Raw genomic sequence first — 14,580 nt, 5'->3', positions numbered from 1 at the left:
TCCTTAGCTTTTGCTGTTATAAGCAGAGCTGCAATGAACAAACATACATGTCTAAACTTGCTCTTACTTAAAAATTCTTTAATTGTAAAATAAATATAAAATTTATCATCTTAACCATTTTTTAAAAAAGATTTTATTTATTTACTTGTCAGAGAGAGACAGAGCACAAGCAGGGAGAGAGACAGGCAGAGGGAGAAGCAGGCTCCCTGCTGAGCAAGGAGCCTGATGTGGGACTCGATCCCAGGACCCCGGGACCATGACCTGAGCCGAAGGCAGATGCCTAACCGACTGAGCCACCCAGGCGTCCCTCATCTTAACCATTTTTAAGTGTACAGTTCAGTAGTGTTAAGTCTGTTAACACTGTTACGCAACCAATCTCCAGAACTTTTTCATCTTGGCAAACTGAAACTCTGAACAGCAACTACCCATTTCCTCCTCCTTTCCCAGTCCCTGGCAACCACCACTCTATTTTCTGTTTCCACGAATTTGACTATTCTGGGTACCTCATAAATAGAATTGTACTGTGTTTGTCATTTTGTGACTGGCTTATTTCATGTAGCATAATGTCCTCAAGGTTTATCCGTGTTGTAGCGTGTGTCAGAATATCCTTCCTTTTTAAGGACGAATGGTATTCCACCGTGTATAGACCACATTTTGTTTATCCTTGCATCTGTGGACAGACGTTGGGTTGCTTCCACCTTTTGGGCATTGTGTAGACTTGTTTCTAAAGAAAGACAACTTTGTTTCTTTCAAGTGACGCCGTAAGGTGGGCTCCATCACAGGAGGGTTGCGGGGCCACTGTCCACTAGGTTCCAGCTTACTGAAAAGCGTAAACACAGGAGACCAAGGTGTGGCAGTCCTGTCAGGTGCTCACCCATGTGCACCTTATTTCAATCCTCACATCTGTTCTGTGAGGTGGGCAAAATTATCCCAGTTTCCAAGAGATTTCAATGATATCAAGGGTCACACGCACAGTAAGACGCAGAGCCAGGCTTCAAAGCCAGGCTGCTTGTTCGTTGTCCAGTGCTTTCCCACAGCTGTGAGCAGAGCTGACTACTTCTGCAACTTGCAGTTTTTCCCTTTCTTGTCTTCACCCACACTCTTCATCAGCTCAGCACATCCTTAATTCCTAGTGCAAGCGAGGTTCACCCTCCGTACTCTTTCAGAATCTCACATTTTACATTTGTGGGACTTGAATGATTGATGTGTTATTTTACTTTTCTCTAGAGGTCAGTTTTTTAAAGTTATCATAAAAAGTAGTACAAGCCCACTGTGGACAATCTGGAAAACACAGAGAAGCATAAGGAAGGAAAATGAAACCACCCATAACTCTGTCATGTGGGTGGAATTTCACCGCTTCCGCCATTGTGGCTTGTTACTGCCCCTTAACATTTGGCGTTAGTATTGATAGTTCACATTCATATTTTCCCGTGCTTTCTCTTCCTACTTGATTCCACTTTCTCATTAATATTTAACCCCTCTGGGGCAGTCTTGTAGGTGAAGAGCCCGTAGCATTGGGAAGGGAATTCATGCTGGGCCCCCAGTGCTAGTGGACTGGATGTCCTGGCAAATGCCATCAGTGCTGTAACTTGACTCACAATTTGATTTTCCCATTTTTCCCTTCTCCTCCTCCCCTTCTTCTCTGGGCCTGGCACATGATTGGCCCCCAACACCTAATTAGTTAAGTAATAAAAACTACCTTTTCTACTTACTCCCACCATTTTTACCAAGGATAAATGGCTGTAAGAGTGCATCAGAGTGGGTTGGGAAAAAGGAGCCAGGGTTTGGTGTGAATATGACTTTCCCAGAAACCTGTTCTCTCGGTCGGAGGTCTCACCGAGCTCCTGGAGGGCTTTCCCCACTTCAGCGGCAGGACTACTTGGGTTTCCACTCCCTGGGAAGGTTTTCCTAGGAACTCGAGAACGCTGGCGAAAGCTGAATGCTGCTAATCACGGTGACTCAGATGGCTTCTTAAGCCAGAATTCAGGCCGCATGCAATGAAGGACTTGCTAACTGCCTGCAGAGCACAGTTCTTCCTAATTCATTACTGTCTCTTTTGACTAGAAACTGGTAACTGTCAGCCCTACCGTTCTGGCCCACCTGGGTCTTAGCACCGCCACTAACAGCCAGATCATTTGGGTTGGTGGGAGTTGTACTTGCTCAGCCATGTGAGAGAATTACTGGGATAAATTGCTAGATCCCTAAGCATAGAGACATGGGTTGCTAAGAACTTTTTGTGGGATTATTTCTGACATTCATTTTGATTACCTTCAGGATCCCTGGGCAAATTTTTAATGTGCCATTTAAAAGATAGATGAAAAACACCATCTTTTGCTCAGGAAAAGAAATGTATAGATGTGCAGATTGTACACTGCCTAAAATCTAGGGGACATTACTTGTAAAGCTGTGTGCTGTAGTTTTCAGCTATATCGATCTTGACAAAGGTGTGCCTTTTGTAATTTGTATAAGATACCAGATGGGATCCCAGGCCACTCATGCCCCAAATTATGTCCAGAATATCCTTTATTGCTCATTCCATTTGGTTAAGTTTCCTATTCCTCACCCTTGGTTAGAGGCAGTATAATAGAAAAAAAATTCTAGATAGGAGTCCAGTGAGCTGAATTCTGTACTATGAATTAGAAGTTTTGTCATGGATATTACTATTCTTAATGAGAACCAGCATTTTCTGTCTTATTATCTACTCTCCACAACACATGGCTTCAAATTCTTGGTCTAAGATGGCTGTTGAAGCTCCTGCCATCATGCTAGCATTCCACTCAGGAGGAGGAAGAAAGGAAGGAGAATAACATCCTTCCGGTCTTTACAATTACTTCCCAAAAATAAATCACTTCCATCTATATACCAAAACTTAGGTCACATATCCAAGTGCAAGGGAGGCTAGGAAATGTTTGGAGTGGCCAAGTGCCTAGCTAAAATCGGGAGGTCTTTTCCCATAGAAGAAGGAAAAGGCTATTGGGGGAAGGAAGCATGGCACACTGACTAAAGTCTCAGCTACAGGTAGAGTCAGCCCTGAGTAGAAAAATGTGTGATCAGATTATTTATTTGCCGAGGACTCCCCAGTGCAGTGAGCCAGGGAGACCCCCCGCCCAGGGGTCTTGGAGAAATGTTTGGATTCTCATTGATAGAGCATGTGTAAAATATCATCTGTTGATGGTCAGTCCCTAAGCCCAAATCTTTTCCCCTGCCCTGTTGACACAGCGCCTGACACTACCAATACCTAGCATCTCTTGAGTAATTACCATGTGCCATGCACAGTCCTAAGGGCTTGATACGAATTATCACATTTACACCTCACCACTACACCATGGGGCAGTCTTTGAGACCTAGAGGAGCTAGGGACTGGCCCAAGTTCCCAAGTGCAAGGAAGCAGTAGGATCAGGATTTGAATGCAGGTCCCCCTGTTCCAAACTGGAGCTCCTAAACCCTAGGCCAGACTGCCTGACACTTCCATTTTTACCTTTTAGCAAGGGAAGGCTGCCCTGGTTGTGGCCTCCAGGAGCAGCCACAGCCTTGCTGTGGACGTGATCATTAAAGCAGAGAGAGACTATGCCTGGAAAGAGGTAAGGAAGCATGATTCCAGCTCAGCAGTGGGCTCTTCTGCAACCACCATCTTCTTATGGGCAGTGTGGGGTTTGTGTAGGTTTTTTTCTGCTCTAATGGGCAGGGTCCTGGTCAAATTATAACTGTCCCTTTGGCCTGTGCTGCTCCATTCATGGAATGAATAGCTGCTGCTTCCTCCCTCCCTCTCCTTTGCCAGCATCAGTAGTCAGAACTGAGGTGTGTAGAGCTCATTGGGCTAAGCAGGCTGGCCCGTGTCAGCTCTGACTGACTTGCCCCACATAGCTGGCTCCCATGTTGTGCCCTCTGTCATGGAGTCTCTGGCTCTGGTATCTTCTGGAAGTTCTCAAACCCAAAGTTCTCATCATTCTTTTTTTTTTTTTTTTTAAATGTTATGTTAATCACCATACATCACATCATTAGTTTTTGATGTAGTGTTCCATGATTCATTGTTTGTGTATAACACCCAGTGCTCCATGCAGTACGTGCCCTCCTTAATACCCATCACCAGGCTAACCCATCCTCCCACCCCCCTCCCCTCTAGAACCCTCAGGATGAACCAAAGTTCTCATCATTCTAATGAGTGATAAAGAAGTTTATGTTCATGGCTCTGCTGTTTTCAACACACTGTGGTGCTGGCTGCTACTCAAGTATCCTGTGATAGTCACAAAAACCTTATTCATCTTGAGAACACAGAAAACTTGCCTCCAAGACATTCTCTCCACCTTCTTTCATTATTACTTCCTCTGATAGCTGCCACGCATACAGCTTCACAACAGAATGCCCTTCCCTCCAACATCGAAATCTAAGCCCTCAGGCAGGATTTGCATTACCGGGCACCACCCTCAGTTTCTACTTTGGGTTGTTGCCATCCTAGGCTGAATGGCCCCCCTAGTCCAGTAGGTTGGTGCCAGAATTCAGGTCCTAACCCTCAGGTGTTTACCCCTGAGGAGCCTCAGGCCTGGTTTGTGGTCTCATTTGCCAATCCTGAGGAATTTCCCTTAAATCCTTAAGGCAAAATGCATTGATCTGCCTCCTTCTTGCTCACAATCCTATTTAATTAGCTCTGCAGTCCTGATATATATATCTGGATGATATGACATATATGTCATTTGAAGTCCACACCATCCTCCTCAAACGTTTTTGTCTGTAAAACAAAACAACATTTTTATGACCATTAAAGTTTTCTCTCCTCCTCCTAGTTGATTTTTGTTCCTCCTGCTCCTTTCATTCTCTTCCTCTTGGCCTTAGCTTCATTCTCATTTTCTTAGATCATCACCGTATTTGATTGAAGGTAACCTTCCCAACTTCCACCTTTTCTCTTGCTTTTTAAGTGACTATTTTCACGTTTTCTTTGAAAATAGAAATATTCATTGGTTCTATTTTTAATGTCTGCTAGCATTTTTAGATTCTTTTTCCTAGAGGAGAATAAGTTACTTTTCTGCCAAATGAATAAGCCCTTTTTCCTAACAAATCTTTGAGATGTGAGAGTTAGATGAACTTTGGGAATCCTATACAATATATAAATGTATGAAGGAGACCCTCAGAAATGTGAGAGTTGTTAACCTTGGTGACCACTGGGGACCGACATCTGGAGTGGGAGGAAGGCTTGTTTTTTAATATATATTCTTAAATGTTTTTAACCAAATATATTATTTTATTTCAAAGATTTATTCATTTATTTTAGAGAGAGAGCATGTGGAGGGGAGGGGCAGAGGGACAGGAAGAGAGAAACCCAAGCCGACTCTGAGCTGAGGGCAACTCAATCCCAGGACCCTGAGATCACCACCTGAGTTGAAACCAAGAGTTGGCCGCTTAACCGACTGTGCCACCCAGGTGCCCCTATTTATTACTTACTTTAAGTTCACTTTGTTCATTAAACAATTATATCTTTTTTTTTAACCAAATGCATTTATTATTATTTCAAATTCTCTTTATTTAACAAGTTTATATCCTGGCCTAATATAAAATGATTCCTAATAAAGAACATTAAAGAGAGGATTGAAATTTCCTCTCTTGAAAGGGGAACCCTCCTACACTGTTGGTGGGAATGCAAGCTGGTGCAGCCACTCTGGAAAACAGTATGGAGGTTCCTCAAAAAGTTGAAAATAGAGCTACCATATGATCCAGCAATTGCACTCCTGGGTATTTACCCCAAAGATACAAAAGTAGGGACCCGAAAGGCTACGTGCACCCCGATGTTTATAGCAGCAATGTCCACAATAGCCAAACTGTGGAAAGAGCCAAGATGTCCATCAACAGATGAATGGATAAAGAAGATGTGGTATATATATACAATGGAATATTATGCAGCCATCAAAAGGAATGAGATCTTGCCATTTGCAACGACGTGGATGGAACTGGAGGGTATTATGCTGAGCGAAATAAGTCAAACAGAGAAATACATGTATCATATGACCTCACTGATATGAGGAATTCTTAATCTCAGGAAACAAACTGAGGGTTGCTGGAGTGGGGGGTGGGGTGGGAGGGATGGGGTGACTGGGTGATGGACACTGGGGAGGGTATGTGTTCTGGTAAGCGCTGTGAATTGTGCAAGACTGTTGAATCTCAGATCTGTACCTCTGAAACAAATAATGCAATATATGTTAAGAAAGAAAAAAAGAAGAAGAAGAATGTAGCAGGAGGGGAAGAATGAAGGGGGGGAAATCGGAGGGGGAGAAGAACCATGAGAGACGATGGACTCTGAAAAACAAACTGAGGGTTCTAGAGGGAAGGGGGGTGGGAGGATGGGTTAGCCTGGTGATGGGTATTGAGGAGGGCACGTTCTGCATGGAGCACTGGGTGTTATGCACAAACAATGAATCATGGAACACTATATCTAAAACTAATGATGTAATGTATGGGGATTAACATAACAATAAAAAAATTTAAAAAAAAAGTAAAAAAAAATCTGTAAAAAAAAAGTTAACCAAGAGAAGAAGAAGAAGAAAAAAAAAAAAAAAAAGAAATTTCCTCTCTTATATCCATCATTAAATCCAGTGGTTAAGAGGCAAATGGGAAGCTTCCTAAAATCTGGCTTATGCTATTTTAATTTCCACCAGTTTTGGCATATGATAAGTGCTTTGGCAGACAAACTATGAATGCTTCCATGAACTGTTGAAAAAGACCTGGGCTTTCCAAATCCATGACCCTTTCCTCTGGAAGCCTGAAGGACCACCCAGCCCAATCCTGGAATGCAGAGCATGTGTGTTTCTCAAAGAAATAAAAATGCTGTGGTGCAAAGGTTAATGCATTTTGCAGTTCTTCCCTCTATCTTGTGGTGTTTCAGGTTTTGTTCTTGTTGGAATCCTCATTGTTTCAGGAGAGGGAATGAAGAGAAAAGGAAAAAGTAAAGTGGCCACGGCTCCCAAGTTTGTGGGATCCCTCACCCTCAGCCTTTCCTTTCAGGACTCCCTGGGAGTTAGGCACTGCGGGAGTAAAGCTAAGGTTGGGACAGGGAAGACCCTGCCTGCATTTTACAACCTCTGAAACAATTACGGGAAATTTATATCTCCCATTCCTAGTCCAACTTCTTTTCACAAGGTCCAGATACTAGAGAAAATACTGGCCCGTCTCCTTGGGCATGCTTCCCAGGATGTTGTAGACCTTCCGAGGAGATTGCAGATGCTATGAAAGACAAAGGCTGGGTGCCTGGGTGGCTCAGATGGTTAAGCGTCTGCCTTCGGCTCAGGTCATGATCCCGGGGTCCCGGGATCGAGTCCCGCATCGGGCTCCCTGCTAGGCGGGGAGCTTGCTTCTCCCTCTGCCTCTGCCTCTCTCTCTCTCTCTCTCTGACTCTCATGAATAAAAAAAAAAAAAAAAACATTAAAAAAAAGAAAGACAAAGGCTGCTCAGTGATGGGGGCGGAGGCGCAAGCCCCACCACGTTCTCCTCAGGTTTTGGCAACCAGGTACCCATATCATTTTAGTCCACTTCCTGCCCCAGCATGGACTCCTATCTTGCTGTTCAGATTATCTTTCATTAAGATTCACTTTTAATTAATTGAAAGACAAAAATAGGAGTTACCATATATAAAAAAGGAGAATAGATAGTAAGTCCCAATCCTCTTGGGCTGTGTGTCCTGTGTGTCCTTAACTGATCTGCAGCCTCCCGAAGGAGGATGATCTGGAGACCTTGACAGCGTGTACAACAGGTGCAGCTCTAGGAAACCATGACACCTGCTTTCGCTTTGAGATTTTTCTCCAGTTTCTTTGGCTGGATTCTGCAGAAGGGACAAAAGGAACCTTTGAAAACTGAGAAAACAAGATATCAGTCCAGGCACAGGGCATTTGGACTACGCCTGGCTGCAGTGACTTAAAACAAAATTATATCGACCCCTGTCCTCTCCATTCTTTTGGCCCCCAGAGTTAGGCTTCTACTTTGCTCTCCTCACACCAGAGAGCAGGATGAGTGGAGGCACCAGCTTTGGGGTCTTTCTAAGAGTCTATCCAATCTGGACCTCTCTGTATCTTTGATATGAGAAAATCAAACACGCACAAGAAGAACAGGGGATATTAGTTGAAAGTAAGGCCTTCAAAGATGAATTTATTGTTGTGACATTTCCTTAGCTAAGGCACCCCCTCTGTTTTCTTTTGGGCGAGTAAATAAGTATCAGCAAGCTGGGATAGAAGCATGTAACATGGCAAAACCCCTCACATTTCCTGTGTCAGACAGATAGTACTCAAGCTTTTTATTTCAGACATTTGTCTCCATCTTGAATGACAAAAAGTGATCCAGTTACAGATAATACTGAAAACGTAAATCTTGGTTACCATCTTACCTGTTATATCTGAAAAATTGTATACATACCTTGAAATAAGGCAATAAGCAGAAAATGTCTGAAATCGTCTGATGTAGTTACCTTTAATTTAGGAGCATGGTGAGAGCATCAGGGACCCATCAACCGACTTTACCTTGACATTCAAGCAAGATCACAGTTTGGAGACCAGACATATTCGCAGTCTCCTCTGGAACCTGGCTTACCATCAGCTAAAGGCCAATGAGTGGCAGAAGCTGGCCCGTTCATGGAACTTTACAGGTGCCCAGATCAGAGCCATTGAGGAGCAGTGGTCAGGTAAGCATGGCCTAGATGATGCGGACAGGAAGGAGCAGCAGTTCTTCCTGGTGGCAGATCTTCCAAGTAAGTGGTTGGTGCTCACAACAAGCAGCACAAGGGCCCAGGAACTGGGACAGTTAGCTTAAGACCACAAAGATGACTGAGAACTTTGCAAACCATGAACATTCATGGACTCTGCAATTAACTGAAGTTTGCAAAGGATAATTACTTTTTATTGAGCCATATTGAAAAGTTGGCATTTAGCCTTTAAGGAAATGAAGGTTCCCAAATGAATAGGCACTAAGGAAGCAAGGACTTAACAGTTGGCTTGTCCCTGGGAAACCAACCTCTTCTAGTGTTCCTTGAGATTGTCTTGGGGTGAAAAGGTTCATTCTCTAACAAAAGGCTCACTGTTTAGGGCTCCTACTCCAGGAGGAATCCCTTAAGCCACATCTGGGTATAGAGTTCTTGTAGGATGCAGCCTTGGGTGAGACCAGCTGTCCCATGAGAGATGTGGGAGACAGACTCAGGGCTCTCCCGAGTAGAAGATCCCAAGCCATGGAATCAATTCAGCCAGACTCCAGCTGTCAGAATTAGTGAGGTCAGGTCAGCTGGAGTCATTAGCTTTGCTTTTTTATGATTTGACCAAAACTTAGGAAATAAAGTTTGTTTGGCATTAATCAGCTAATTAGACAAGGAAGCAGACACTTTTCTTGGCAAAACATTCTATTCAGAGCACTTTCCTTACATGGTGGATATTATGAGATGTGACCAAGTCCCATGCTCAGCGGTTGATTTGCGTTATTGATTGCTGGGACTGTAGATGGCAAAACCACAGACCATGAATACGTGCTATTTACACCACATAAAAGTAAATCATGGCACTTTCTATTGCTAATTCTACAGCTACATTATGGAAGATAATGCATTGAAAATGTTGAATATTGACTATAGTTTCTGAAAAGATTTCTTTTTTACTGTTAAGTATTCTCCTTTGTCACTAATTAGGCATATGACATTCTGTGAAGTTTTTAGGAAAATTTAGTTGCCTTCTGGAAATCTCTCTTGACCTAAAGAAATGATTTGAAAATATACTGTATCTTCAGAGTACCTGCCAGCAGGATAAAGGGGACTTAAAGTGTTTTAGTCAAACAACGTGGAGTGCCTAGAATGCGTTTAGCTCTACCAGGCGAGGGATGCAACCGCTCTATAAGCCAAGGTGCACATTTGGTGAAATTTATAATCTAGTTGGCATGATAACAGCAACATTCACAATCCAAATACAATCCACCGTAATGGTACTAGCACTAAGGAGTTTGTGGGCTTTTAAGCAAAGGAGGGACACGATGATGGTGGTACTGAAGAATTAGTTTGGCAAGGGCAAGATCAGGAAAGGAACAGGATTCACCTAGGAGTACATTCTTTATGGGTACAGTTCCTTCTCCCTGAAACACCTGCTTCTTTAACAGTCTGTCCAGCAAGCTTCCTCCCCAGAGCTCGGAACCTCCTTTTGTGGCATCTGCCTGTTCCCACACACACTGGCTAGAGCTAGGAGACTGTTCTGTGTTTGTAACTGTGAATTCCTGTTGCAAGAGACACATCTCAGTGCTTCCCCCCAACATCTCTCAGGGGTTAGGTATCCAGTGAATAATCCTGGCCCAGGGGATGCATACTTCCATCAGAAGCTGGAGTAGCATGATGGTACACATTTGCTGCTCATAGTGTGGTTAACAGACAGCAACACCAGCATCTGGGTGCTCATTAGAAGTGCAGATCCTAGCCCGAGGCAGACTGCATGAGACTCTCCATTGTAACAGGATCCCCCGTTGAAATATGCACTTTGAGTGTGAGAAATGGTGGTGCATAGCAGTGCCAACTGAACGTTGAAGGAGAGCTCTGCATCTCAGATTGTTCCTTACCGTTGGGCAGGGACTCAGCTGCTTCATGTCTTACCTGCTCCTTTGGTCTGTGTCAAGCACAGTAGGTGCAAGGTAAGTGCTGGAGAGAATCCAAACTCTGGTCACCCTAAAGAAGTTCCAGTGAGGGGAACTGGAAGGGCTTTCATCCACTGGGCTTTTTATCTAACAGCCATCAGAAGAGGAATGAGTTGCAACCACAGTCATACAGAAAATTCAGTGAGAACTAAGATCACAATAAAAAGAGACATCAGCACGTGGGGTTTCGCCTCTGACTGTATGTACTTGGCACAGGAAAGGGAAGTTTCCGTGAACACGGCCACAGGGTTCTGCTCATCTGGCTGCATGGGACCCTGATGACACAGGCCACTCCGGTCAAGCATCTGTATGAAGAGCTGGTACACGCGGGTTTCCCAGAACTAGCTGGTGAGTTAGTTTTCAAGACAGAAGCTCCTTCTCCCTTAAAATGGTCGGGGGACAGTCAGCAGAAACAATACTGTCCATTAATAGCGGCAATCCCAGTCTGATGAGCGCAGTGGCTCATCAAGAATAAGCAGCTCCTCTGGCGAGTCGATGCTCAGTCGACACTGATCCCACGTTAGCCGGGCAGTTCTCGATGTCACCCCCCTACTGGGCATTTGAAAAAGTGGAGGAGGATTTCTGTCGATGTGTATGTGTGGCAGGGTGTGGAGGTGTGTGTGGGGTGTGGGGAGCAGGAGAGGGCAGGAATTAAGGTTAGATACGGTTTCCACCACTAAGCATGGTCTTGCTCAAGAGGCCATTTTGCCCGTTGGGGAAGTCTGCAAGTTAGTGTATTCGAAAATGTTATCTGTAGGTTAAGAGGAAAGAGCAGACAGGCTTTTACTTGGGCAGCTGAGGTTACTGCTGAAAATCACTTGCCCCAAAGACTGTACCGCAGGGAAGATGCTTTCAAAACTGATCGATAAATTAGGGGGTGCTATAACTCTTATGTAATAATAACTACTCAAGTCTAATACAGGCACATCTGCCATTATTTTCACCGAGGCAGTTTTACCCGAAGCCGAGCATAAATGCCTGAATCACACCACCGAGCCAATACTCCGTTTCAAGGGATCGTGCGTGGATAATGGCTCCTCCTGTGACATTATCTTCATAGCCCTGGGATTGTTCCCTCAACTTTAAATCTGTCTCTGTACGAATTCTCAGGGGAGAGTAAGAGGCAGTCCCCTGAGGTGGTGCAGGGATGTGCTCGGGAGCAAGGCAGTGTGGGCCCGTCCCTGACCTCCAGCGCTGACAGCAGTGTGATCTGGAGCAAGTTCCCCAACCTCACTGTGCCAGTGTTCTCCTTTACTAACTAGAAAATCGTCTGTCGAAGGTTGTTGTGGGATTAAGTCAGTCATAGTGCCTGGCACATAGCAAGTGCTTAATACATGTTAGCTCTTAATAATAAATGTTGTCCTCTTTTTTCCAGAAAAGATCCGTCAATTCAGAAACGAAACTAAAAGTCCAAGAAATGTGCAGTTTCATAAATGCCTAAAGAAATTGTATTTAATTGGTTTTCCACTCAGCACCATCCTTTAAATTCAGTTCTTTAATGCCATAAAATTCTAGCAGTAGTATTGATTTTCCTTTCAACTGTGACAATGGTGGTGACAGGAAGCTCTACCAGATGAGAAAATGGTATTAGTACTTTCCAACTACTGAAATGAAAGGTCAGAAGTTTTTTTTTTTGATTTTTACTTAGAGCAAATTGTATATGATTTTTGCATTTCTGCCATTTGATGCAACATATGTGATAGCATAACCTAGGTTGTGCACATCACTTTTTTCTTTTTTAAATGTTGGTAGGAGCAGCATCCTGGTATATGAAAAAACCAAGGGATTTAGAATAGACAGACATGGTTTTAATTAGGGTTTGCCACTTCTTAACTGTGAGCCTTTGGGCATACTAATACGCAAGTTCTGAGATCTTCAGTTTCCTTCTTTATAAAATGGGGGAGTGTCTCTCTCTTCCACAGCATTGGAGATGAAGGTTGAATGCCTGTTAAATGTCTAATCTCATGCCCACAGTATTGAAATCATCCACTGTTCGTTATTTCTCTTCAGTGAGAAAAAATAGTTTTGGAAATTTACAGTTACTCTTGGCTTTAAATAACACATATGTGTAGTATATTGCTTAGAAAAGACCAGAAGTGTATACACCAATGTTTGTTGTTGTTTTTTTAATCTCTTGGTGATGTAATTACAGGTGATTTTCATTTTCTTTGTACTTTTTGGTACTTTCCAGGTTTTTTTGACAGTCAGCATGTAGTATTTTTATAATCTGAGAAAGTTATGAAATAAATATGAAATCAAGTATCAACTCATATCAGTTTACGTGCACCTGTTCATTGTAATTTAAGGCTCTCCATTCTCAAATTCTGATGCTTAATTCTTTAAGGCCAGAGATATAAACAGGAGCAGTATCAGTCCAGTTATTCTATCATGAATTTATAGTTTTACATCTTTGTCTCATGCTGATTGTAAATGGCCCACTTACGTTTATGTTTAAAATAGGTAATATGTTCACACAGGCAAAAAGTTTTAAGAAAGGTATTCAGTGAAAAGTCTTGTCCCTATCTGTTCTTTTTTTTTTTTTAAAGATTTTATTTATTTGACAGTGAGAGACACAGCAAGAGAGGGAACACAAGCAGGGGGAGTGGGAGAGGGAGAAGCAGGCTTCCCGCTGAGCAGGGAGCCCGAAGTGGGGCTCGATCCCAGGACCCTGGGATCATGACCTGAGCCGAAGGCAGATGCCTAACGACTGAGCCACCCAGGCACCCCCCCCCAATCTGTTCTTCAATATGGCTGGTTTCCACTGACCATGCTACTTACTTACTCCCTCTTCTAAAATCTGGGTAACCTCTTAACACAAAAGTAAACAAATAGAATACACACTCTTACTGTATAAGTGTTTTAATTGTGGCGTTTATGTTAAATTAGGCTAACACTAATTATTTGATTCTGCTTTGGACAACATACAATTTCTAGAGCTTAAAGCTTAAAAAGATGCTTATGATATTCTTAATTACAATATTCATAATATTCCCTTTAGTTTGTCCATATGGTTATGCCTTGGATACTGAAAACCATTCCTGATTGTCATCTAGGTTCTTCAAAAAGCAGCGCTTGAGACCAAAATCTACGAGTAGCTGTTTTTTAGGAGTGCAAATCCAAGGAAGCAAGAGGGAAAAAGGGAGTGAGATGAGAAAGGAGGGAGAGCCTAGACCAGGGTGAAATACCCAACTGGCCACCACTTGGTATGAAGCATAACTGATCATCTGACTTCCAGGGTACTCTCTTCTGAGAGATGGGATGGACTAGTACATGTCGGTGCAGTTCATACAGGGGAGAAAGGAAGAATTGATCTGTTACCACAATGGGGTGTTAATTCCGGGCTGCACATGAGTAGGCTCCAAATGGAGCCTGTGGTCTGTTGTGCTTCACTCAGAGTGCATGGTGAAGTCCTAGAGAAGAGCCGAGGTATGGGGAGCACAAGAGGCGCTGTGTTGGTTTGTGTTTGTTGAAACCCTTGAAGAGCTGTTTGCCACAGTGGTAGCTGGGCCAGAATTCAGAACAGTGCTGCATAAGAAAGATCTAATACTCTTAATTCTTTAGTTCAGAAAAGTGCAGATTAGCCTTGGTGTGCCCTTTAGAAAACAGGATATTTGCCTATCTCCCATTTATTCTCATGTTCTATTACAACGTGAAGCAGTAAGAAAAACTATTTCCTATAATAAAGTTAGAGCATAGAACTAGATCATGTTCAAAGTGAAAGAGGCTTCTAAGTAAGTCCATCCAATTCTGTCAAAGATACGAAAATTGAGGCTCTGGACAGATTCTTTAGAATGGACTTGTTTTTATGTAACCCAAAGTACTTCGTGAAATAGGAGGGGTAGGTCCAGCTCACTGTTTCACAGATGTGATCCTAAGATTCATGAAATTAAATGTCTGGCCCAAGATAACCCAGTGAGCCAGCAATAAAACCATTAGAAGCCTGGTCTT

General features: G+C 43.2%; 1 protein-coding gene across 1 annotated transcript in view; it reads left to right on the top strand.

The window, feature by feature from the left end:
- The window catches only part of ANKDD1B (ankyrin repeat and death domain containing 1B), a 58,369-nt gene extending 46,304 nt beyond the window's left edge, over positions 1-12,065 (top strand). The window contains 5 exon segments of the mRNA XM_078066326.1: positions 3,486-3,581; positions 8,455-8,656; positions 10,849-10,980; positions 12,008-12,034; positions 12,037-12,065. Coding sequence (XP_077922452.1) covers positions 3,486-3,581; positions 8,455-8,656; positions 10,849-10,980; positions 12,008-12,034; positions 12,037-12,065 — 486 coding nt within the window.
- Positions 12,066-14,580: the final 2,515 nt, after the last annotated feature.

This window comes from Halichoerus grypus, chromosome 2, assembly GCF_964656455.1.
Source record: "Halichoerus grypus chromosome 2, mHalGry1.hap1.1, whole genome shotgun sequence".
NCBI classification, from domain to species: Eukaryota; Metazoa; Chordata; class Mammalia; order Carnivora; family Phocidae; genus Halichoerus; species Halichoerus grypus.
This window is presented reverse-complemented; position numbering and strand designations above follow the sequence as displayed.